The sequence below is a fragment of the Rissa tridactyla genome, chromosome 2 (assembly GCF_028500815.1).
Source record: "Rissa tridactyla isolate bRisTri1 chromosome 2, bRisTri1.patW.cur.20221130, whole genome shotgun sequence".
Taxonomy (NCBI): Eukaryota; Metazoa; Chordata; class Aves; order Charadriiformes; family Laridae; genus Rissa; species Rissa tridactyla.
In genome coordinates, this window is record NC_071467.1 from 47,844,480 (window position 1) to 47,869,732 (window position 25,253).

Here is a 25,253-nt window from a genome sequence, read left to right on the forward strand (position 1 = left end):
CTCACGAAGATCATAGAATAATTGCCTAGGTTGGAAGGGTCCTTTCAGATCATCTAGGCCAGCCATCAACCTAATCACATAAGCCACTTTGAAAAGAGAACTAGCAGTTGATTTTAAATTCTTCCCGTGGTCTGAAGACCCTCGAATACACAATATATGTAATACTGGTATGTGGAGTAACAATGGTAGAAATAATATTTTTCCCTCCAACTTCTATGCACTACTCTTCATACTTTAAATAGCCATCCGTGGTTCACAGGTGAAAACTACAATAAAAGATATATAATCAAAGTTGCCGTCTAATTGAGGGGTTGTGGTTTGTTGTTTCTTTTTGAGGTAGGATGAATTTCCCAAAGTTCCTATGCTAAATTAAATAGCGAGAAGACGCGCCGCATCCTGCTCCCTCAAACATCGCTGCGAGAAACGATGTTAACGGCTGCAAACGCGAAGGCGGGGGGCAGGTGGGTCCCCGCCGCCTCTTTGCGGGGCGCCAGCACCCGTAAACCCCGCTCCTCCCTCCCCGCCCCGGGCAGAGACCCCAGAACCTCTCCCATCCCCTCATCCCACCTCACCCCACCCGCGGCGGATCGCGGAGGGACACACCCCTGCGGGGCCGCCCGAGGGATCCCCCGGCGGGGCCCTGCGCGGCGAGCGGGCGGGCGAGCTGCAGGTCGGGCGAGCGGTCGGAGGGTGGAGTGAGAGGGACGGGCTCGGCGGCGGCGGTCCCCGGCGGGCGGGCGGGCGGGCAGGGAGCCCGGCACTTTCCTTTTCGGCGCGGGGAGGAGCGGCAGCTGCGCAGGCGTTGCTCGCACCCTGTTGATTAGTCAGTGCTGGGATGGCGCTTCCTGGGCCAGGCGCGGCGGCGGGCGGCCCCAGCCGGTCCCGGGGGGCGGCGGGAGCAGCAGCAGCAGCCGCAGCAGCCCGGCGGGCCTCCCCTTCTGCCTAGCCCGGCATGTCCCGGGGCGGCCGGCGCTGAGCTGAGCCGGGCTCCTTCCCTCCGCCCCCCGCCCCCCACCTCCTCGCCGGCGCTGCCCGTCTGGCTCCCCTCCCTTCCCCTCTCCTTTCCCCGGGCCGGGAAGATGGACCCCGGCCCGCCGCTGGGCTGCAGCCTCAAGGACGTGAAGTGGAGCGCGGTGGCCGTTCCCTTGGACCTGCTCGTCAGCACCTACCGGCTCCCCCAGATCGCCCGGCTGGACAGCGGTGCGTGGGGCGGCGGGGGGCGGGCGGGGGGTGGCGGCTCGGAGCGGGGGGTGGCGGCTGCGGACCCCCGCGGGGCACCCCCCTTTCCTCCGGCGCCTGGAGGGAGCCGCAGAGCCCCGCCGCCGCCCGCGGCACTTTGCGTGCGGTCCTTAACACCGGCATCTGCCCTTACCGGGTGTCGGTGCGAGGCTTCGGCTCTCATCGGGGTCCGTGCCTCGCTTGGCATCAAAATATCTGCTGTCCGGGGGGGGCTCGGTGAAGCCTGTTGGCCACCAGCCCCTGAGAAAGGTCCTCGCGGTCTCCAGTGAAATGCTGGAAGGGCATTTTCGGCGCTGGAGACCCGGCGCTGTGTGGTGTGGTGAGGTGATGCCGCACCAAGGGCCGAATAAGAAGGGATATTAAATAGCCGAGTGGGCTAAACCCCAAGTGTTGCGCCGGGCTAAAAAAGCCACTGACCGTAAAAGGAGGAGGAAAGTAAGAAGCCTTTACAGCCTCCAGATAACTTTTTATTGCTGTTCGCTTGGGTGCTCACCTGCAGTTTCCAAGTTGGCAGCTTTCTGTTTACTCCAGGAAATAGGAAACGAGTCTATGGCTATGACAGCAGCATTTTACCTTTCCTAGGTACGTGTCTTAGAAAGTAATGTGTCGGCACAGAGAACTGGGGAAATATGGGAAATTTTTTATAAAGGCTCAGACAGCTGCTTTATAATAGTGTGTGTGTGCATTGCGTGGTCGCTCCGTGAAAACTGTCCAAGTCCCCTGTCTCTAAGGGAATGCAGAGGGTCGAATCAGGAACATCCTGATTCGAGAGTCTCGAATCAGGAAAATTTTCTGGGCTTTTTAATTCCTTATTTTATGGAGTCAACTTGTACTTACAGGATGTAATAGAACAGTTCTCTTAGAAAGTTTTGTATTGATTTGAAAAGTTAAAAATGAGCATGGGCATCGCCCTCTGCTACTCCCCGGTGTGCAGGTCAAGACCAGGATTGGTTTATTACTTAACTGCAGTTCCCATAACCCAGTGATGATTCAAGCCGGGGCTTTTTTGACTTTGTCCCTTGATTATGCAGTATTTTTCCTATCCCTTTTAGGGCTTCCTTGGAGCTGGTGCTCGGGAGCAGGTTAAAGAAAAGCTTCTTTGCCTTTTTAACTGCAGCTGGCTGGTTTTCATAATGTCGAATGTATCTTGTCCTGTGAGAACGGCAAGGCTGGTACGTTAAAGAGTTCCTCATGGTAATACCTTCTGTCACTAGAACCAGCTAAGATGGCCTCCAGTCACTGCACTTAAGGCTGTCAATTTACTTGAGCTTCCTGGCAGTGATTCAGGCTTTAGCAGGATGTATGTATTGATGACTTACTAATTTCCCTCTTTGCGTGTTATACTTCCCAATCTCCCTGCTCTTCTTCTCTAGCTTCATTGGAAGGGACCTGAAAGAGCTTTGTGGGTAGAGAAAGTTTATGGGGTTTGAGGCAAGCAAATTTTTTTTTTTATTTTTTTTTTTGTGACAGACCTGGTGATGGGAATATCCCGTAATTGTTGGGGAGACGAAGGTGTTGCCGATCTTGTGCAAAGGCTTTTTTGTTCCATGTTCCCCACTTAAAGCATTTGCTCAGGCAAGTGGATGTAAACAGACCCGAGCGCTTTTGCCTGTGCCCTGAGGTGGCCAGACAGGAGGCAGCTGTTGGTGTAGGTGTCCTGGGAGTAACGGTTCAACCCCATGCTGGACCCTGCTGGGAGGCAGGCTCACGTATAGCACTGTCCTGAGGGTTTTGGGCTGGAGCTGGGTGAGGTCTGGCCAGTTCAGTGTATGGGCAAAAGCTCCTTGGTCTGCTTTTACCTACTCTTATGGACATACCTTTTAACTTCTGGGACTACAGATGGCAGACGAATCAATATTTTATAAAGAACACAGATGCCATGTTCTTGGTGGTACAAAGAGAACACTTTTTCTATTTCCAAAGGAATTCGTCTTGCAATAAGAGAAGGCAACGATGAATCAGCCTGTAGCGTCCTGAAGGAGGAAAGTGGGGAACATGCGATGTTTGTGGAAGTTGGTGAGAGATCTGGAGAGTAAGTCTTATGAGGAGCAGCTGAGGGACCTGGAGTTGTTTAGCCTTGAGAAGAGAAGGCTGAGGGGAGACCTTATCGCTCTCTACAACTACCTGAAAGGAGGTTGTAGAGAGATGGGGGTTGGTCTCTTCTCCCAAGTAACAGGCGATAGGACAAAAGGAAATGGCCTCAAGTTGTGCTGGGGGAGGTTTAGACTGCATATTAGGAAAAAAATTTTACACTGAAAGGGTTATTAAGCATTGGAACAGGCTGCCCAGGGAAGTGGTTGAGGCACCATCCCTGGAGGTATTTAAAAGACAGGTAGACATAGTGCTTAGAGATATGGTTTAGTGATGGCTTTTGTCAGAGTTAGGTTGATGGTTGGACTAGATGATCTAAAAGGTCCCTTCCAACTTAGGCCATTCTATGATTCTGTGAAATGACAGGAGCACCTGCTGTCCCGGGGTGGTTGCTCTGCATCCCTGTCCTTCTCTTGCAAAGCTGACAAGTGGAGCCCTGTCAGAATTTCTTGATGCAGTACTAGAGAAAATAAATGCAGAGTCCAATCCAAATGTATGTCATCCAATGCTCAGGAAGTTTAAGGCTACCTCTGCTAACAAAGTTGTGTCAGTTCTATCAGGATGCAGATACTCATTGGTGGGTTGGGGTTCAGTTGCGCAGAAATGGCCTCGTCTCTTTTTCAGGTGCTGAATTCCTCTCCAGATCAGTGGAATCTGCATGTGTTTCGTGCTGTCGGAAATCAAACCACCTGTAGATGTCTGTCTTCAGTCACCTTTTGATTTCATGGTTGGCTTCTCTGTCTGTAGCAGTGAGTTGTTTCTAGGCTTGTTGTTTCCGTCATCGTGAGGTTTTTGTGAAAGCCAGAATTTCTTTCTTCTGGAGGACCAGGATGTAGAGAGGACTGAAAAGCTGGAGATGTATTTTCTTCAGCAGATGCCAGCCTTACTGTATTGTTTCTAGATTTCTTAATGGCATCTAGCACTCGGTGGATAATGTTCATATAATGTTCATAGATGATACGCACACAAGATCTCCAGGTTTTCACTGTTGCTTCACCTTCAGGCCTTTCAGTTTGAAGGGGGAGAATGGCTATGATGAATGCAGTTTTATTCTTCGAGTTTGGATGTGCAGCTCCTGGAAGAATGCCCTTAAGTAGTTCAGTTTGATTTCTTGACAAGATGAAGTTATGAAATATTTATGCACACCAAATTTGGTCCTCTGCTAAGCAGGGAGGGGTTTTCTTGATGGTATGAGATAAAGGAGGAATGGGAGGAAGTCATCTGTCGTTACATCAAGATATAGTTGGAAGTATTTAGGCAACTGTGCCTACCTTATCTATCTAGAAATGATAAATAAGTAATCTTCTGTTTTTTCAGATGAAATTTTAAGGCTGTCTAGTTGTGTTACAGGTTATGCTTTTGGATGCTGTTAAGTCATAAGTCAAGTTTTGTTTGTTGTAATCTGTTCACGTGTTTTAATATTTTGCTGGTGAATATTGTTATATTAATTGAACAAATAGACTGGAAAAAAAAAAACTCCCTCTTGAGAGAAATCGACTGGTTTTTTTCTATGTTTTTTTTTCCCAACATACGTAACAGCTTAAGTATTTCTAGAGGATAACTCAAATACAAAACTGCTAAAAGAGTGCTAAACATTATACCAAAGAAAATGAATGGACTGTATCTCACGCTGTGGAATTCACTGAGTGGGCTGTTTCAGATGAAAAGAAGCAAGACTCAAAGAGCAAGAGAGGAGTGAGCTTTGTGTGGTGTTTTTCTTGTCCTCTCCCCTTGCTGTCCTGATCTGCCTTGTCACAGCTGCATCCCACCCCAGTGATACCCAGAGGCTTGTGGGTGGTGTCCTGGTTTGAGGTGTATTTTAGTGGCCAGCCCAGCCCAAACCATGAGAGTTGGGTACAGTGGGGAAAAGGTTTGGCTCTGGGAACCCGGAGCAGAAAGAGATCTTATCAGAATGTGGTTGTTGCAACAGGGCAAAAGGTGAGCGTTGCCGGTCTCTGAGAAAACACGGATGCGCGTGAGGCTTGGGTTGCCTGTCTTCAGGTCATCACTAGAAAAGGCTAAAAGCGAAGCTGCGACTGTATTTTGTGGCTAATGCTGAAATGATGTGCGTCACTATCTCAGGACTTGAAATTTCTGGTAATTACTTTTCTAAGGAAAATTTTGGAGAGTAAAGGAGAAATGATATCAAGATTAAGATCTAGAAAATACTATTTTGCATAGAGCTGACCTTCAGGCCGAGCTTTTCTTCATAAGCTTACTGCTCCCTTTGAACTCCAAGAGTCTGTTGTTCTTTTTCTTAGCAGGACTCCCTTTCCCCTAGCCGCTCTTGCTGTGTTTCCACAAGTAAAGAGCAGCCTTTGCTAGTATGTAATTTTCACCCACAGACTGGGTGTGAACTGGAAGAGTTCACAGAAATTCATAGCTTAGGTATAAAGGCTAAAGTTTCTGGGATTAAGAGGGCATGTAGTCCTCTGATTTTATTTCTTTTCTTTTTTTTTTTTTACAAGGGATAAACATATTTATACATGCTCCAAAAAAAAAAAAAGATAAAAAATATGTCATGGAAACTGGTGCTCTTGGAATCAAAGATAGTGGCGCTTGTCCTCGACTCACAGAGAAGTGATTCCCGACTGTGCATGGTGAAGAAACCGTGCTGAACTTTTCTGGAAGGGAGACCATGGATTGCAATGAGCCACTTGGACTCCAAAGGAAATTCATCTCTATCCACTGTAAATGTGTGGTTGCTGTTAAGATGAAATGACACATTTAGTGGCTATAAAGGAAGGAAAAATCTATAAAATAGGTAGAAAATTTAAAGAGTGATTTCCTCTTTCTTACCCATGAGTGAACTCCTGTGAATATCAGCAGTGGGTGAGTATTGAGTTTGTGCTGCTGTTGCTCCTGGGGATGATGAGATTTTATTTACTTAAGTATTTTATTTCAGGTTCTCTTTCCTCTCCTATTTCAAAACTTTTCACGGTGACATCTGTCTACCCTGGTCATGTTCAGGGGACTATTGTTCTCTGCAGCACATTACTGTAGGGCTTATTCTGGTTCCATATATCTGGAAACTGAGCACCCTCGCAGCTTATCAAAGAACATCGTACTCAATAGAAGTGTGACTGTGTACATAATGAAAATTTCGTATTGCATCGCTCTACAAATGTGGGTTATCTGTGCAGCTGAACAGTACTTTGAAACGACAAAGACACTTATTCTTTTAAGGGCTGAATGCTGCTATCCGCTTTAATTGTCTTGAATGACCTCCTTCTTTCAAGAAGCTAGTGCAGGGTGTCTCAGTAGTCTGCTATTGAATAAATCTTTAAAAGGAATCATGTGGGGGTAGGGCAAAGCTTTCGAGCGGACCAAGAAAGAGGTTTCAGAAATGCTCAGACCCTGGGCAGTGGCCGTGATCTGATTCCCCGCTCTAGGTGCGGCCGGCTGTGTGCTGTGGTGTGGTAGGTGACAATTCTCATATATTGGACAGAAAGGCAAGTGTCTCTGATTCAAAGTCAAAAATCCTCAAGATACGCTGTATCCACGTGTCTTGGTTTCTTCCTTACATGCTGAGCGGCTTTGAAACCTGAACTGTTTATACTGTGTGTTCTGCCATTAAAGTATAATCTCAGCAGCATCTCCTCCTTGCTTCCTCTTCTTTCCTCCTTTACCTTGTGGTCTGCTGTTTCCATCAGGACAATTGAATGAAAAAAAACAATTGACAGGTTGCCACTAACCACTGCTCCTGGGTTTTTGTTTTGGTTGTTTGTTTTTTTTTTTTTTCTTTTCCCTTGGTGGCAGAGATGTGTTCCAGAGACATTTTAGTAAAAAAGCTTTTAATTCATTTAAAATCTGCAGCTGCTGAACGGTGTCTGTGAAGATTATAGTGCCCTCCTGGAGATGGAGGCCAGTAACTTGGCAACACCTATTCCCAGGAGTAGCACAGGCTTACAGTGAGGCAGAGGAAGAGTTCGGCAGCATACCTGTTTTACACCTAAAAATCCATGATTACTATGAGGTGCTTTCATGTTTGGCAGTGATTTAATGTACAACAGTGTCTACTGCGTGTTCTTTAACCAGTATGCCAGTTGCACTCCTCTGGACCCTTGGTAGTGTGGTAGGGCTGCTAAGACGCAGAATAGTTGTCTTGCTCTTATTTCCTACATACTTAATAAATGCTCATATTCTTTTCTGCCATGCAAGGTGTAAAACTTGTAGCTCTTTATTTCGGTTTCTAAAGTTTTGACTCCGTTAGGTGAAACCTTTGTGTAGATACCTGGACACACTCCTCCTGGATAATTCTGTAGTTCGGGTATTGGAAGGTGAAACGCCATTAGTCTTTTCTTAACTGGAATTCAAGTGTTCTAACTTTAAATCCATGGATAAAGTCCTGGAGAAAACTTAGTGCCTTGGCTTTTTTTCTTCTTTTTTTTTTTTTTTCTTTCCTCCATTTAAATTGCGCCTAGCTTTCAGATAAGGCACAAGATATACATAAAATCAAAGGAATTAAGGTGTCCTGAACAGTTAGTAAAACCCTTAATCTTGAAACAAATGTGGTGTGATGAATCACGTGCTGCTGTTGCAAGGTACGGTAGTAAGGAATGGTACAAGTCTAGCATAGGAAAGAAGGGTTTTGTTGTTTTATGCTTTGTCTGTAAGTACTGTTCTGGGACTAGGTGTTCCTGGCTTCGGTGATTACATGAATTGGCGCTCCCTGTAATAGCCCTGCAAAGGAACTCCAGGGAGTATGCCAAGACAAAGTGCTGGAGGGTATTGGACAGCAGGGTCTGGTGCTCCAGCATTCGATGGAAGTTGTGGGAAGAACTACAGCATGTTCCAGTCATTCCAGTGGTGGTTTGTCAGCAGTGAAGGGCATGGGTGTTGCTGTATTTCCTTTTGGCATTAGGAGTAACAAGTTGGTTGGATTAGGGAAGCTTAAGTCTCTCCCCTATAGGAAAATATTCATCATCTTAATGTGGATTGCATATGACTCAAAACCAACCTTCATAAAACCTAGTGAGCCAATATTTCAAGTCTGAAATTTTTGCTTCCCTTTGGAACGAGTTTTACAAAGTAGCGTTTGCGGTCTGCGATTTTCATACCATTTACAGTATGAAAAGCTTGTGGCGCTAACTTCAGTGCACCTCCACCGGTAAGACAGATCTGCTGATCTGAGGCCCTAGCACAGAAATGTAAAATGGTGGTGTGTGAGCAGATTGAAGAGTGTGTCTTTGCTGAGGATCGGGGCCACGTCTGCTTTGCAGTCCCTGTGGCAGTGTGCATTTTGTCATAAAACTGCTAATATCGCAGCTTTGCTGGGCACCTGCACGCTTGGCTGGGGCATCAGCAACAATAGCTGTTCCGTCTCCATCTCTTCTGCTGCTGCTGTGTGGGGTATGGCCCTGTCAGGCTTGTTGCTGCATGCCGGGGGGGTAGAAACATCTTCCTGGCGGTGGGGAGGGTATGGAGTCCAGCATCCTTGTCCTAGTTTGCTTTGGCTTCCAGTTTGTGCAAAGGAATCATCAGAAACTTGGCCTTAAGAAAGAAGTCGGTGGAGTGTCTGTCAGGGAGGGAAGGGGGGAAAGAGGTAACTGCATTTAGCTCATACAAGCCATTAACACCAACAGCTGCCTCAGTGGCTGGCTATATGCAGGAGAAACGAGCATAGAGATGTTATAGAGGTTACAGATGAGCCTCTGGAGCTGTGGGTTCAGGGGGGCTTGGGGAGCCCCGTGCCGGGGGCCGCAGCGTGCCTGTGCCAGGGCAGGAGCTGGTGTGCTCTCAGCAGAGGAGGGGGTGGTGATTTTACTGTGGAAAGTAGCAAATCTGGTGGCAGGGAAGGTCTCTTCGAGCTTTCTGGAGGTGCAAACCTTTGGGAAATGCAAAATTGTTTGAAAGTACCCTTTTTGTTTGTTGGCTTTTTCTTTCCTGATGTTATAACAGATGCAGGTTGTAATCACAGACAACTCGGACTCGTGCGTGTTTCCTTGGCCTGTGAGGATGTTGCTGGGCTCCTGAGGAGAACCAAGGATAAAGATTTAAATACGGTCTCAGAGGCTAGAAGACACCAGAGAACTCAACCTGATGAAGCAGATACTGGAATTGCCTCATGCCAGGGCTTAACCTTAGTGACTCAAATGTAAATATTATGTAAAACACAACACAGAATCATAGAATGGTTCAAGGTAGAAGGGACCTTGAAGATCATCTAGTTCAAACCCCCCTGCCATTGGCAGGGACCACCTCCCACTAGACCAGGCTGCTCAAAGCCCCATCCAGCCTGGCCCTGAACACTCCGAGGGATGGGGCATAACATGCTGCAATCCTATTTGTGAAATGAGCAGGGGGAACCTTTCTGGCAAAGTGGTGGTGATGAGGAAGCTGGGGAGTTTCTCCTTACAGTCGGAGGAAGGTCCCTATGTGTACCCTAAGCAGTCATTTAAAAATTGTGCCCACTGTCCTTATCCTAGCGTCCCCCCCTTGTTGTGCTGCTGTGGCTGAAGCCAGCTGGGCTGCTGGACTGAAACAGCATGGTCGCCTTGCAGCTGGGTTTGTAAGAGTCATACAGTCTAAATACTTATTTACTGAATTATTTCCAGGATCTATTTCAAAGTAGTCCACAAATGCTCAGATACCCCCTCCCATGGGTTTGTTTTTCTGTTTGCAGTATTTTTGTTGGTGGTGTTGTTCCAACTGGCAATTTTACTTATTTGCCCCACTAAAAGCAAGCACTGACTATGCTTGTTCCTTCCTGGCACCTCACCATTTTGGACATGAAAGAGGGAAGACTGGGGTGGGAAGATGAAGGAAACTTTTTATCCTGGGGTGGGAGGGAAGGCACATGTGCATACATCTTTTCTTCTTGCCCAGCTTTCCTGTTACGTCTTTCAGTGGGTCCCTTCGGGGCATGGTTGGATTCAAGGGGCCCTTGGCTCCAGTCTGTCTCACTCAGTCCATCCCCCCAGCCTACTGCCCTGCACCTGTGGGCTTCCGGTAGGTGTTGCAAGTTATCTGCAGTCATTTCCAAGGTCGCTGTAAGGTAAAAATACCCAGTACTGCCTAGCAGCAGCAGGACGGAACAGTGCAAGGAGCTTCTTTCTGTTACCCTTTCTTGCTTTCAGATAGGATAGTCATAGAATCATAGAATTGCTGAGGTTGGAAGGGACCTTCAAGATCATCAAGTCCAACCTTTAACCTACCCTGACAAAAGCCACTTCTAAACCATGTCCCTAAGTACCATGTCTACCCTTTTTTTAAACACCTCCAGGGATGGTGAATCCACCACCTCCCTGGGCAGCCTATTCCAATGTTTAATAACCCTTTCAGTGAAAAAATGATTCCTAATATCCAATCTAAACCTCCCCTGACATAACTTGAACCCGTTTCCTCTCGTCCTATCACTAGTCACCAGGGAGAAGAGGTCAGCCCCCATCTCCCTACAACCTCCTTTCAGGTAGTTGTAGAGGGTGATAAGGTCTCCCCTCAGCCTCCTCTTCTCCAGGCTAAACAACCCCAGCTCCCTCAGTCGTTCTTCATAAGGTTTGTCCTCCAGACCCCTCACCAGCTTTGTAGCCCTTCTCTGGACACGCTCCAACACCTCAATGTCCCTCTTGTAGTGAGGGGCCCAAAACTGAACGCAGTACTCGAGGTGGGGCCTCACCAGTGCCGAGTACAGGGGGACGATCACTTCCCTAGTCCAGCTCACCACACTATTCCTGATACAGGCTAGGATGCTGTTGGCCTTTTTGGCCACCTGGGCACACTGCTGGCTCATATTCAGCCGGCTGTCCACCAACACCCCCAGGTCCTTTTCTGCCGGGCAGCTTTCGAGCCACTCCGCCCCAATCCTGTAGCGCTGCATGGGGTTGTTGTGTCCCAAGTGCAGGACCCGACGCTTGGCCTTGTTGAACCTCATACCATTGGTCTCAGCCCATCGGTCCAGCCTGTCCAGATCCCTCTGCAGAGCCAACCTACCCTCAAGCAGATCAACATGCCCGCCTAGTTTAGTGTCATCTGCGAACTGACTGAGGGTGCATTCGATCCCTTCATCCAGATCATTGATAAAGATATTAAAGAGAACCGGCCCCAGCACCGAGCCCTGGGGGACACCACTTGTGACCGGACACCAACTGGATTTAACTCCGTTTACCACCACTGTCTGGGCACGGCCATCCAGACAGTTTTTTACCCAGCGAAGAGTACACCTGTCCAGGCCACGAGCAGACACTTTCTCTAGGAGAATGCTGTGGGAAACAGTGTCAAAAGCCTTGCAAAAATCCAAGTAGATAACATCCACAGCTTTTCCCTCATCCACTAAGTGGGTCACCTTATCATAGAAGGATATAGGATACATATAGGATAGTCCTTCCTTTCACCTCTTCCAGCATTGCTGCTGCTCTGTTCTCATCCTGTCCTCCAGCTTCTTACAGCTCCTGTGCAAACTCTGACGAAATGTCCTCGTCTTTTCCCTCAACTTGAAAGAAATGGGTGTGTTTCTTGGACCAGACAGCAGCATGGTGTTTGGCTGTGCGTGTACCAGGAGTGACAGCTTGTGTATGTGCTACCAGAGGTGAGCAAGCAAGTGGGGAAAGTTGTTTCAGACACTTCCCAGAGACTTTAAAGTTTCTGGTCACTGAGACCAGGAATTGGACCTGCAACTCCTTGCTGTTGGAAGGAGACAGGTGTTCTGAGGTTAGCCGCAGAGAGGTGGTTTATATCAGCGCAGATAACGTGGGATCTTCCTCTGTGGAGTCCTGCACTTCGCTGTTGACACGGTGTTTGGTTTAACTTCAGTACAAAGGGAGTTTTGCTGGCAGGACTCAAAGGTGAATTGGTAGGCTTTGCATGTAGTGCTTCCATTTGTCAGCCAGCTCTGACTGCTTGCTTGAGTTACAGAAAGTGGGTGGAGATGCTGTGTGTTTGTAAGAATAATAGCAATCCTTGTCCATTTGTTACACGACGTGACTAGCCAGCAGGAGAATCTTATGTGTATATTCTTGTTGGAAGACTGGTTTTCAAAACCATTAAATTATTCCTGCTTCTTTCTTAACAGTTTTGTTCAGGCTTCTGTTTAGTGAAAGGTCAAAATGCCCCTTTCCCTCTTTGAAGGGGGCCATAACCACGCATATTGGGCAATATATAAGATCTTACCTGAGTTGTATTTATGTAATTTCACTACGGTAGTAATTTTTTTCTGTCTTCACCTCCGAATGTGAAGCTACGTTATACTCGTAGCGGGAAAATATAGAAAGCATCAGTGCGTATGTGACTCAGAGAGGTGATGCAAATACAAAATGTGACTAGTTACACATGTGTGTTCCTGCAGTCAGCAAGCCCAGGATGTGGCTGTAGACAAAAACACAGCAGAGCTGCGACAGCACCGCAGCTGCGTATAGGGCAAGCTGGAGGAAAAGATCATTTCTTTTTGCCTGTTCTATGGGTTGCGTTGTCGAATATCATTTGGCTTCCTGTCAATATGTAACAAAATATCTGAAGGCCAAATGGCCTGTGGGCGAAGATAAATGTGCCCTCAAAGGGAGAGTGAGGCATGATGGGCTTTTCTTCACTCTGTGTTCTGCATGCTGCTCACCAAGAGTAGAAGCTTTCCTCTTCGCAGGAGGGGTTTTGTTTTCTTCCTTTTGTGCCTTGTTAAGATGATAAAAATATTATCAAAGGGATGTTATTCACTTATCCCTTATGTTTTATTAAAAACAAAGCCATTCTTCTTATACCTTGCAGTTTAAGTGTGGATTTCTCTGAAACAATGGAAATAAATTGCATTCAGGATTAGGACTGTTCTTGATTAGAAAATAATTAGGTGCAGGTTTGATTGCATTCCTCTTGTTAGTATTCCCATATTGCTCAGATACTCTCACTGTACCAGGAGGTAACCAAACCGGTGCCTAATTACAGTTGAACATCCAAAATTTCTGTGAGTGTATGCGGTCAGCCCGTGTTTGAAGAGGCATTACCCTCTTTTTAGTGATATTTGAATTTTTCCAGGTTGAGCAGGAGGGGTAGGATGGACATAGCTAAAATGCAAAGGCAATGGCAGCCCCAACAAGTGGGTGCTGTGTGTGCACAATTAATTAGTGCCTGCACGGTCTCCGGGAGCAGGGGGAAATGGGCCAGGCCACTGGGCAAGCAGCCAGGTGGCAACCCGACTTCAGAGCAGAGCTGAACTTTTGCTCGCTTCCAGCTGTTTTTATTCCATCCTTAACCCAGACTGCAAAAAAAAAAAAAAAAAAAAAAAAAAGAAAAAAAAATCAGAGGCAAATTAAAGTGTAATGATGAGTTCTTTCAAAGCCAAAGAAAACTATGCTTGAGCATTTGGGCTCCTGCATTTGGGCAGCTTTATTTTTAATTGGGAGCTTGTCTGAGATGCCCCAAGTTCAACCAGGGATCACTGCTGTGCAACACAAAGCAGCATAGTCTCTCTTTAGGACTTGAGATATATAATGAGAGAACTGAGCATGTTTATTTGGATACTATTTCCAAATATCATCTAATTATAAATAACTATCAATGAGAGCTCCCCGGCTCTCATGCTGTGCCCAGGAAATGTCTGAATGAATAGGCTGCTTTTCTGTCTGCCAGGGCAATCTAGAATCAAATTCTATGTCTTAAATCCACAAGGTTGGTAGGGTTCAAGTTTTCTTCATTGGCATCCTGAATCTGGGGAGCTTTAGACAGACTTCCCTGACCAGACTCCCAACCATCGCACGTGGTGGGAGATGCCTTCTGCAGCAGCTAAGGTGTGCAGCTGCCTTCAGTTTTATCAATTAAAGCAACTGTTCTGTAGCTGTGCTTGGAAATAAATAGGAAGCCAGTAAAAGCATGAAGTGCAATGCTGAATGCTGATCTCCCACCTCTAAGTATTAAGCTTCTCCAATTAGGCACCTGATGTTAAACAGGCACTTGGAAGTGTATCCTCCAGTGGACCTCACAATGTTTATAGATGCATCTGAGCAGGAGCTTTCTAGCACGAGGAATGCTTGCCTCTAATGAAAGAAAACCTCATCTCTCTTAATGAAGTATTTAAAAGAGCTGATTTAGATGGCAGCAGGCTGCTGAGAAGACTCATTACAGCTGTGCTTTTCTTTTGGTCAGGTAGTGCTGTCATTCTCCTTATTCATACCTATCAGACTGCTTATGAAAGCTACACTTTGGATTCCTCATTTCCAAACCCGGTGCCTTTATTGCAAAGGGCAAATAAATATTTTAAGTATTCCCCCCACACACACACTTTGGCCATGAGAATTCAAAATGGAAAATAAACTAAACGTGAGACTGACATTAAAAATTCCTTTCTTTCCCTATCTGTGGTAACACTAGCTAGGCTGGAACCTCTCTTGCATGCAATGAAAAGTTACGCAGCTTTCTCCTTCTCAGTATTTTTAACCTGCGATCACTTTTAGTGTAGTTAAACTTGGCATTCTTTACTCTTATTAATGCTTCAGGTTTGTGATCTTATGTGACTTCAAAACCAGAGATCTTTCTTCCATAAGAATTTCAGTTAAATGAATGATTCTAAAATTATTTTTTTTTACTTTTTTTTTTCTTCAAATATAAGATACTATGATAAATAATTGGCACCATTCAACATGTTTCAGGGTATGGGAGTAGTTTAAAGAATTGCTGAGACTTTCTAGGGTGGTTTGTGAGTAACCATGGTGATTGACTGTTCTGTTGGATCAATCTTACAGCTAAATCCACCATGAGGATACAGCAAATCTGCAGTTACATCTGCATTAATAAGAAGAGTAATTATGATAGCAGCAGAAAGTTACTGTGTTTTGGAATGCAAATGTTAAGATGTTGTTGTACTGAGTTGTTTTTTTCCCCCCTTTGTGGGGGTGGAGAGCAGTCTGTGTTGAAAGATGTGTTTTGCCTTGTTTGGCTTGAGTTCATAAAAAGTAAGGTTTCTCATTCTGGGATGTTTGTTCTGAAGGCTTGAAACAAACACAAACAAAGCTCAATGAAATCTGTGTTGTTACTCTTCTTTCTTTTTTTTTTTTTAACTAGTTTTCTTATGAATGTAAAGAAAGCAAGATGCCAAGGTTCAAACTGTGAGATTGCTAAAGTCAGCAGAGCATTTACCATCAGTGGCAGTGGCACCAGAATTCCACTTAGTGTTTATTTAAAATATTTGTGCTCCTCTTCCCTGCAGTAGGTCAAACAGGTTTTTTTGAAGACTGGCTGAGATGCTGTCTCTGTGTATTTGCAGCTAGAGAAAAGCTTGTCTTGGAACAAACTGGATTTTTCAGTGGCTTAATCTGTCCCATAGCCTGTTAACAAGATTATGGTTTATGCTGATTTGTTGCAACAGTACTGGTATATCCAGTCATTCCAATAGCAAAATTCTAATCCTAAAGAAATAAATCTGTCTTCTTGCTGGCAGGCATAAAAAGAATAGGGGGATGGGAGTCTCTGCTCTCTTGTTAGGTATTGGTGGGTGATAGCTTGAGTTCAGCATCAGTTGGATTAAAGCAATTTGATTGTATCAGGCTTTTGCAGGGGGATTGGAAATGGCAGAAATAAAGCCTTATCTCCTTTCGCTTGGTTGTGAAATATGTAGTGGTCACCCAGAGCAAAGTTTGGTCACAGTGCTGTGAGGCTGCGGGATTACATCAATGCACAAAGTACCGCAAGTAGTGATGGTAGGGTTAGGGTCTGAGGGTGATGCCATCCCTGCCCCTTCCTCGCTAAGCAGGTAGGGTCAGTGAAGCAAACTGGATGTCCTGTTGTTCAGACAAGACTGAAAATTGCTGCAGTGTGGCCAACAACAGCTGTGTTTGATCCAAGGAGAAAGGGGTACAGTGGGGAGAGGCTTAATCCTGGTCAAATTATTTCTTGGGTAGCTGCATCTTGCTCAGCTCTTCCTGAAGCTGCGACAAGAATCAGTCCCTCTCCCTCTGCCATGCAAGACTGAGAAAAGTGTAATTGCTGGTAACGGATCTTGCTGCAGATGAGCAGTTTTGGGCAGCTGAGTGTCTCAGTCTGGGCTGGATGGGGTTGGGTCATTCTTCTGGGCATGTCCTGCATGGTCTCTGCAGCAAAGTACCAAAGAAGCCATCTGAAATTCTTGATAAGTTTGTGAGGCACAGCCTGAGCTGGCTTCGATGCCTGGGCTCTCCTGTGGCTCAAATAAAAATATACTTTTTTAAGAAAAAAAAAAAAAGGCACTGTTTTTTTTTTAAACTCTTTTGTAATGTAAAAAGCAACTCTGAAGACCAGCTGGTTGAATCTTAATTTGAGAGGCAGCATACGAGATTTTTCAACCACTTTTGCCTGATATTCCCTCCTTTAGGTGCAATTCCTTTGCCTTTCCTTGCTTTTGGCAAAGGAAGGAAGCATGTAAGTCATCTGGAAAACAAAATGAGTATGAATCCTTATGCTGTCAGGGGAAGCCTTTCATCCACTGAAAGATGCGGAGTCTATGCAGTTGATGGAAGGTCAAGTCAATATTACTTTGGATTTCTTTGGAGAGAGGGGTGTTCGATTGCAGTTTGAATCATGAAAGAAATACTGGCTGATCCGAATAATAGGAACCAGCACAAACAAATGTGCTGCAGGAATGGAACAATTAAATGGAAGTACGTATTTAAAACTACTCGGGAAATTGTATGAGAAGGAAGAAGGGAAACTGAAAAGAGAGGTTGATTGTCAACAGTCCTAGATATAACTGCAATTTTCATTCCAGATCTTTGTGTTGCAAGCTCAAAAGGTTGTGTAGCTGGGGACAGAGCCCTCTGCTTTCATCTTTTCCACTATGTTCAGACACATAGACAGTCAGATGAGACCACTGTCAGGCTTTCCTAATGAATCTGCCCACTTTAAATTAAAAATTTAGTACGCTACATCTTACAGCCCTGAGATGTTTAAATTTTAACATGGGTTGGGTTTGTTATGGTTGGTTTTTTTTTCCATCTCACTCCCAGAAACTACAATATTTGCTCCTAGAAATTGCAATATTTACCCTTTTAACTCACTGGCAGTCTGTATTTAGACTTTGCATGATACAGCCCCATGCAAATTGTTTTGCTTTTCTTTAAACAAATAAGTTTGTCTGATCAGCTAGATAATTTCTTTTAATCTACCTTTTTTGTGTCTGGAATGTGTATGGAATGACAAAGTGATAACATGGAGAGGCTTTCAAAGCAGGTTTTTCTTTGGTAGTAGTAGTATTTTCTACAACTACATGCTCTTTTTACGTATCTCCCATTAGGCATTTTATGCAAGAGTAACTCTTCCAAACATCTGTTCAGTCGTACTGATGAAAAAAAGATAAAATTTTCAATCCTTGTAGATCCAATGTTCCTTATTGTTGCTACAAGTAGGGTTCTTCATGTAGCAAAATGTTTCTGGGGTTTTCTTTCCTTCCTTTTTTAAGAAACATTACAAGGATGTGGGGGTTTTTTTTCCATACAAATTCCTGTTGATACTTCAAACTGGAAAATTCAGATGTTGTTTTCCTCCTAATGAATTTTTTCCTCTGACCTACATCGTAGACTAGTGCAAATTTTATTTTTGCGCAAGAAATAGGATTGGCAGGCTGAACGGCTCATTGAGATTTGACTCAGTAACCAAGTGCCAAAGCTTAAGCAAGCACACCACCCTAATATTTATTAGTCCTTGACATTCATTGAGGTATGTCTCCATAGATAAATACCCAACAGATACTCTGGAGTATGATGCAGCATGCAGAAAACAAAAGGTTTGACTTCCTCCCTCCACCCTCCTTCGGAGTTCAGATAGAAGTTATTTGTCGTGAGGAGAGGTTGCATAACCTGCTAAATAACAATAAAAGAAACTTAATTGTCCTAATTTGAATATTTGGACTTTAACGAGAACTTTGTGTTTCATCCCCCAAAACATAAATTCCAAGCTCAGCAGTATAAAACAAGAAAGGTATTAGTGAAGTGATCTGTAGGAGAAGAGGCACCTGTTCTGCCTGCGAGATGTTGCTGTGGTAATAAGGCTGAGCGTTGGAGGTGAAGGATCGCATGTTGTCATGTATGACAGCACTGCAGGTATTTCATTAACAAACAGAATATAGTAGATTCATCTTCTGCTGAGTTGTCACATACCCATGTCTTTTGTTTCTCCTCCGTTGCGTGTATTAAAACCAGAGAGTGTTATTTAGGAGCTCAGTCTGGTCCCCTAAGTGAAAGAATTCACACTGCTCTCTGAATTCAGACTCCAATAAAAGTAAATGCTAAGCCTCAGAGATAGTGGGAAATTGACTACTTGGAGTTCTCTTCCAGTAGCCTAATCACCATGCGGACTGTTTGGCTCTTTTGTGTATGTTTTTCAAAGAACTCTTACTAACATAAGAGCAACATACTCAGTGCAGTGCTTCATGAGTGTTAGTGATGCTTCCGTGTGTCCCTGCATCAAATGAGACCAAATTGAAATTAACAGGGAAGAATCTTTGTGATGCAGCCTGATGTATGCCTTGATCTTTTTTGGCTTACTTGTTTTGTATGGAACAAGGAGGTGCTGTCTGCTGTTTCTTGTGGGCGGTTACGCCTAGGTTTTTGTTGTCTTGTATTTCAAGAGATCAGAAGCCCAAACAACCAACTGGCTGAACCAGAACCAAAGTGTCAGGAGCTGTTTGAAGACTGTGTAAAGGATGAGCCCACCAGTGAAAGGAAACACAGATTCCCAGATGAGAATAGCTCCAAGTTATGATTGATTTTAAAATTTACAGTTTTTTTTTTTCTAAAGGCAAAAGGGTGCTGTGGTGCCCAGCCTGGTTTTAACACCTGGTGAGACCCCAAAGCCTACCTTGGGAAGGCTGCAGGTGCCTGTGATGCTCTCGCAGACCCTCATTGCCAAGGAGGCTGAAGTTAGCGTGGGCAGTGCCCACAGTTCGTAGGCGCTCGCTGTGCACAGCTGGGTGTTTCTGACCTGTGTGTGGTCTCTTCAGGTGGGCCATCTCACCAGCGCGAGGCCCTGGGCTCCCTGCTTTTAGATGGGGGGGACCCCTGAGCTTTTTGTGCCGAGAGGAGGCCTTGGCTTCGGCTTTTACCTGCTGTGAATCTTCCAATACGATAAAAAGAAATCAAATTCGTCTTAAGCTGTTACCTGTGAGGGAGCTATGTGACTAGCAAATGTTTGCAGAAACACAAGTTGGCCTTTCCAAAAACAAGGCAGCTTTTATTAGTTGACTAGTGTACGGTGTTGTAGAGTCCTTCTTTTGGAGTGGAACAGCAGTGCTGGCATTTGTATTTGTGCTAGCAGTGTGACCTCCCTCTGACCCGAAACATCTCTTTGCTCAGAGCCATGAAGTCCATAATACTGTCTTCTTTTTTTTTTTTGTCTTTTTTTTTTTTTAACAATAAATTATAACTTCATTTCATACTGGCTGGGGCTGTACTTTGTTTTTCATGATGCGGTAGGATAATGTTAAGGTGTATCTTAATGCATGGCTTGTTCGGCCCTCGGCCAGGGAAAGTCCAGTGGAGCTGCACGTCCAGTGAAGCAGACACCGTGTAAGTAAGGCTCCTCAGTGCGATGATAGCGCCATAAATAAGAGAGAACCTCACTTCTTTCTTCTTCCTGGCTTGTAATCATTCTGCTTTCTCTTAGCTTCCAGTTGTTGCAAAATAAACTTTGGTTGCTAGTCTTCCCTTGTAATACTAGCCACATGCTGACAGTATGTTGCTGTTCCACAAATTAACCCTTTATTCCCAGCAAGTGTTAGTGCAAGCTCAAGTGGGGATAAAGTTGAAGATATTAATTTGTGTGTTTTGTAGTACCTGGCTGAGCACCCACTGAAATGATTTTTTTTTTATTTAATGTTGCTGAGGTTTTCCTATGTAATGATATGTTATGTGATTGTGGAACATCAGGTGGAATAATTAAACTCACCGCCTACTTAACTGACCAAGGCAGGCTGGGTGATGCACTTGCTTGTACAGCAGCTGTTACCTGCATGCAGATGGTGTTCAGGCTTAATGAAACCACATGGCCCAAAGCCTTGATGAGTTTTCCCTGGAGTTTTGCAGGCATCTTCTTCACCAGCTATTTCACAAAATCCATCTTAAGTTTCTCGTGAGCTCCTAGCTCTTTTCTGTAAGCCTTTTTGTTCCAGGAAGAGCAAATTCTGCATGCTTGAACTGATGTGCAAGGGGCAGTGTTAAGCTCACTTTACAGTCTTCAGTGATGAATGAGATGAGAGGAATGTCTCCGTAACCATCTTCCTGGCAGGAGGAGATGGTATCTAGTTCATCTGGCGTGTGTAAATGGTATCTGTTACATTGCTGGAACCTTGCATGCGACTTCTTCTCTTTCTCTGAATTGCTTGTTACCTACTATTTTAATGTCTCCAGATGCAAAGCTTATGCTTTAAGGCAGTGATGCAAACTCCTAGCCAAGATGACAAAGTGTGTGGCATTATAAAGTGTTTATATTCCTGTAGATCGCTGCTTATTTTTAGCAGTGTAGTTTCTGTGAGTGAATGAGTCACGTTGGCCTGCACATTTTGCAGTGACTTGAATGTTAGTTTCTCTATACTAGGAGGAGAACCTTAAAAGTTGGTGGTTTTGTTTTGTTTTTTGTTTCCATTTGTTTCATGATTTTTCTTTAGTGGCTGGTGTTGAAAAGTCATTGCTGTCTTTGGCTAACCAAAATACGTAGAACCTGCGTGAATTTTCTTTTACGGACTGTAATGGGCCAAGCTGTAATCGCTGATCTGGAAGGAAGCAAAGAGGAGGTGGGAGCACTCAGACCCTTCAAAACTGGAGTGGTCTTCAGTTCTACTCCTGAGGCTTTACCCCGGACATTTGCAAATTGTGAAATGCTAAACTAAATAAAAGTGCGCGCCTTTAGAAAGTAAGTGGTGGTAACAACCTGCAGGGAGGTCACTGCTTGCTTCAAAAGAAATGGGCTTCCTTTCTGTGCTGCGGCATTGCCGTATATAAACTTGGTCCCTGCGTGTAGCCAACCTCCGTTTTCTCACCTGGTTTTTGAAAACTGCAAGTGAGAACAGAAATTCATCTCCGAACTTGTAGATCAAGGTATTCTGCTCCCAGTCTTGCTACAGTTGTTAACTGTTAATTGGAGATTGGAGTGTTTACAATGACAGAGCCAAGATTTGCCAAATGTGGATGATCCAGTTTTGGAACTGGAAAGAATTATTAAAGAAGTATTGGCATTTAATGTAGGTGGTATTTAATAAGCATGGGAATCTTGATTAAGCAATTACCTGTTTTTTTGACTATATCAACATGTGAACAATTTTCCTTTCAGGGTCAGAGCTCCCTCTGCAATTGGCTTTCAATAGGGGTGGGCTTTGCAATATTTGTAGTTTTTAGGAATTGTATGGAAATGGAATGTGTAATTAAAAATGGTAATACATCTTATTTGCCATGAACACATGAATAGCTGTTGCAGGGCTGCTTCGGTGATTCACGATGAAGCAGCCCAAGTACTGGTTGTGGTCAGAGCGCTTATAGGAGGACAGCTTGTGTATGAACATAACAGCTAACTTTTCGATTTGGAGGTGTGAGGCTTTTATTGTGAGGCAAGGATGGGCGTTAACTCTTTATTTAGGGTTTAGGCACTGTAAGCGAATCATGGGTTTCTTAGTCTTGGGCTTTATTATGAATAAACTTGACTCATATTTTGGAAAGAGGTTGGTAACTTGGGGAGGGGTAGGGAATTGCATGTGATAATCCATTGCTTCTATGTTTTTTGTTTGGGGGAAAAAAACAACTCAAGTATTTGCCTGTAGATTCTTTGTAGTGGTTTAATTATGTTGCAGGCAGGTGGGGCGGGGAGGAGAGGGCGAGAAGATAGAGCTAATCCATATTTGATCATAAGAGACAGAACTGTTACTAAAGATGAGTGGCCTGTGTTCTCTGTTTTCTCATGGAGTCTGATTTTTGTGTAAGCAGCAGTGTGGGAGTATGTTGAATAGGTGAGAACCGAGTTGCGTAGCTGGTGGATGTGAGGACTGCCGAGTTCTCTCCCACATAGTTAAAATGTGATTAATGAAAGGCTTGCATAACTTCTGTTACTGAGGGGGGGCGGTAAAAATGAGATTGGGTATGTGTGGCTGTTTTGCAAGGTACAGTTGGCTGAGAAAAGCATAAAGGGCTAAGTCTGGTCGGTGCTTGGGCCAGGAGTTGAGCCGTGTAGCTAGGGTCAGAGGTGTCTCCTGCCTGAAAGGTCCTCCATCCCGGGAGTCAGTGAGTGAGTGTTATGGGAGGAGACAGACTAGAAAAGAATGGAAGAAGGAAGAGAGTACATATGGCCATGTCTTCTTGTCCTCAGTCACGTTTGACCCTTCCTTGTATTTTTCCCCCCATGGCACGGAGGCCATCGTCAGCCAGGTGGTTTTGCAAGTCAATTAATCCCTTTGGTGACAAGGAGACTCTTCCTACAAAGCAGCCTCAGGAATTTGGTTTTACCATGGTTGGGAAAGGTCAGGATTTGGTGTGGATAGACCTGCCTGTTGTGAGGGAGCCGGGGAACTGTGACCTCCTCTTTGGATCCGCTCTACCTCCTCTCCTGGGCTCGAACTCCTGTGGCAAAGCACGACATTTGTTTCCAATGTGATTGGTTGGAGCAAATAATTAATGTAACAAGAATGGTTTCCAGGGTTCTGTTTAAAAAATACAGCTACTTCCAGCTTCAGACGTAGTCACTTTTGGGCCTGCCTTAGTAATCTCTTTTCACACTCACCTGTCCCACCCAGTTTTAGTGGAGTAACCATTTAAACAGATCATGGCATGTGAGCCATGACTGGAAGCACCTTTTCATCATGGGTGTCGTTATTTTCCTGAGAATATCTTTGTGAGAGTCTTCAAGGATGACCCATATTGTAATTATTTCCTTGCAATCCTGGATGTAGAATCCAGCCTTCCTTTAGGTAACATTCTGAAATTATAGTTACAAGCCATAAGGCAGAGAAAAAGCCTACCAGAGATGCCTTGTATTTTCTTCAACATTTGTTTACTACTGTCAGTGAAACTAGTAGAATACTAGTTCTTCCCTTAGGTGTCATTGGTTTTATTTTGTTGTGGGATGGAATAATTACTTGTTGCCATGGATTACAGAAAGCATGAGTGTAACTCTCTGAACTGAAACATGAGTTTCAAATAACACCATATATTATTATTATGGTGTTTTTTCCCAAAATTGTAACGCTCTGTTGACACAAGCTGAAGATATTTTTTTATACGTATTAGGAGTCGCTCTCTGAGTAGAAAGCAGGAGACGCTCAAGGTCAGATGACTTGGTAACATTTAGTGGGTGCATGACCCCTCTATCAAATGCATCTGAATTTCCTTCAAGATATGGTAGGGACTGAAGAGTTCTCCGGTGCTGCATGGCAGTTTTGCCTCTCTCCCCTAGGCTTTCTGAAGTCCCTTCTCCCAGCACGCTGTGGGTGGTGGGGGTGGTGCTTTCCAGGGGACAGGAGCTGGTGTCAAGCAGTCTGTCTGCCTGGCTGGGCTGCCAAGGACTATGCTCCAAGGAGCGCTTGGAATCACTTCTTGAAACATCCTGCTTACCTGGAAGCTACTTTCTGTGCTGTGAAAAAGAAGGAAACCTGGAAATGATACCTGCATAGGAGCAAGAATAACCAGTACTAAGGAGCTCTGTATACGTTTTGGTGTTGGGTTGTTTTTGGGTTTTTTTCTCCGTGTACATCCCCATAACAGCAGTTTATCCACAGTTATAAGCTAAAGCCCCGAATGAGCAAAACAGGAACTTTTTTTAAGGTTTAACAGGCTGTGGGACAGCAGACCCAGGGAAGTCTACCTCTTGGACTCTGCAGGCAGGTTGGGAGGGGTCCCTCCCTTCTTTAGCCAAACCCAAGCTTCTGGAGGAAACGAGCAGAATCCTGTGGCCAGAGAGTGTCAGAGCAGGTGGCCGTAACGGTCTCTTCTGATTTTAAATCTAAGAATTCTCACACACACCAGTTGCCGCGTTTTGAATCGTGTAGGAGGGCGCTTTCTGATAGAATGGGAGCATGAAATCAGGCAGGAATGGGGTGTGTAGTAGCCACTGCCTATGCTGGAAAAGATTGCCTGGTGTGGGCAAAAAAATAAATGCTCAATGGGAAGTATCTCTCCTCTGCAGAGACTGAACAGTGGAAATGTCTGCTGCCCCAGGCTGAGGAAAGTCTCATTCTTCCACTGACTTTTAAGGATATTAGAGGACAGTGAAGGGAAAGTGCAGTTTGTTGTAGTAGCTGAAGGGGATGGGTTTTGTCCAAACTTGATTCCAGGGCTAAACTACTTGCTTTATTTTTGGCTGTAACTGCAGAGAGCTGGTGGGAGAGAAGGAAAATGGAATTTAAAGCTTCGTTATTCTTGGCCCATGTTTAGTGTCTGCTAAGTGTTCCTGGAAGTTCATGTGGCTGCATTAAAGACACCTTGAGAAAGGCTGTTTTCTGTGTGTTTAATGCAGAAGTGTACTGAGTAGGACTGCAGGTATGTAAGAGCGGTCTGCCGTGATACGCCCTGCTCTATGAAATTTTGTTCATATATCATGCTTGAGATGTATAGCCAGCACTTTGAGTAGTCTATACAATGTGGCTCTTGCAATTGCCAGAAAGCCAAGCAAAGCACTCTAGTCCTGATCGGGCACTGCAGCTGGTGGAGCAGGGGAGGGTACATGGTGGAAATGCAGAGGACTTGGTAGGGACAGGGGAAGAAAGGAGAGCTGGATCGCTGGCTGTGTTTTGGGATGGGTTGGGCAGACAGCACAGTACAACAAAGGGCACTGCAAAGATGAGCTGGGTATTGGGACACCTAAACATGAGGAGGAACCTCTTTACTTTGAGGGTGGCAGAGCACTGGCACAAGCTGCCCAGAGAGGTGGTGGAGTCTCCAACTCTGGAGACATTCAAAACCCGCCTGGACACGTTCCTGTGCAACCTGCTCTAGGTGACCCTGCTCTGGCAGGGGGGTTGGACTGGATGATCTCCAGAGGTCCCTTCCTATACCTTC

At 45.0% G+C, this 25,253-nt stretch overlaps 1 protein-coding gene across 6 annotated transcripts in view; it reads left to right on the top strand.

The window, feature by feature from the left end:
- The first annotated feature begins 827 nt into the window (after positions 1-827).
- GAREM1 (GRB2 associated regulator of MAPK1 subtype 1) overlaps positions 828-25,253 on the top strand; it is a 105,683-nt gene continuing 81,257 nt past the window's right edge. For 2 of the 6 annotated variants that reach the window (XM_054193565.1, XM_054193567.1), the window contains exons 1-2: positions 3,964-6,456; positions 9,232-9,427. Coding sequence is in view for 3 of the 6 variants with exons in the window: in XM_054193562.1 (XP_054049537.1) it covers positions 1,080-1,200 (121 nt within the window). In the remaining 3 variants the exon portion in view is untranslated. Of the gene's footprint in view, positions 1,201-2,291; positions 2,412-3,954; positions 6,457-9,231; positions 9,428-25,253 lie in introns of those variants that run through there. The other 4 variants (XM_054193563.1, XM_054193566.1, XM_054193564.1 and 1 more) reach the window with 4 other exon arrangements.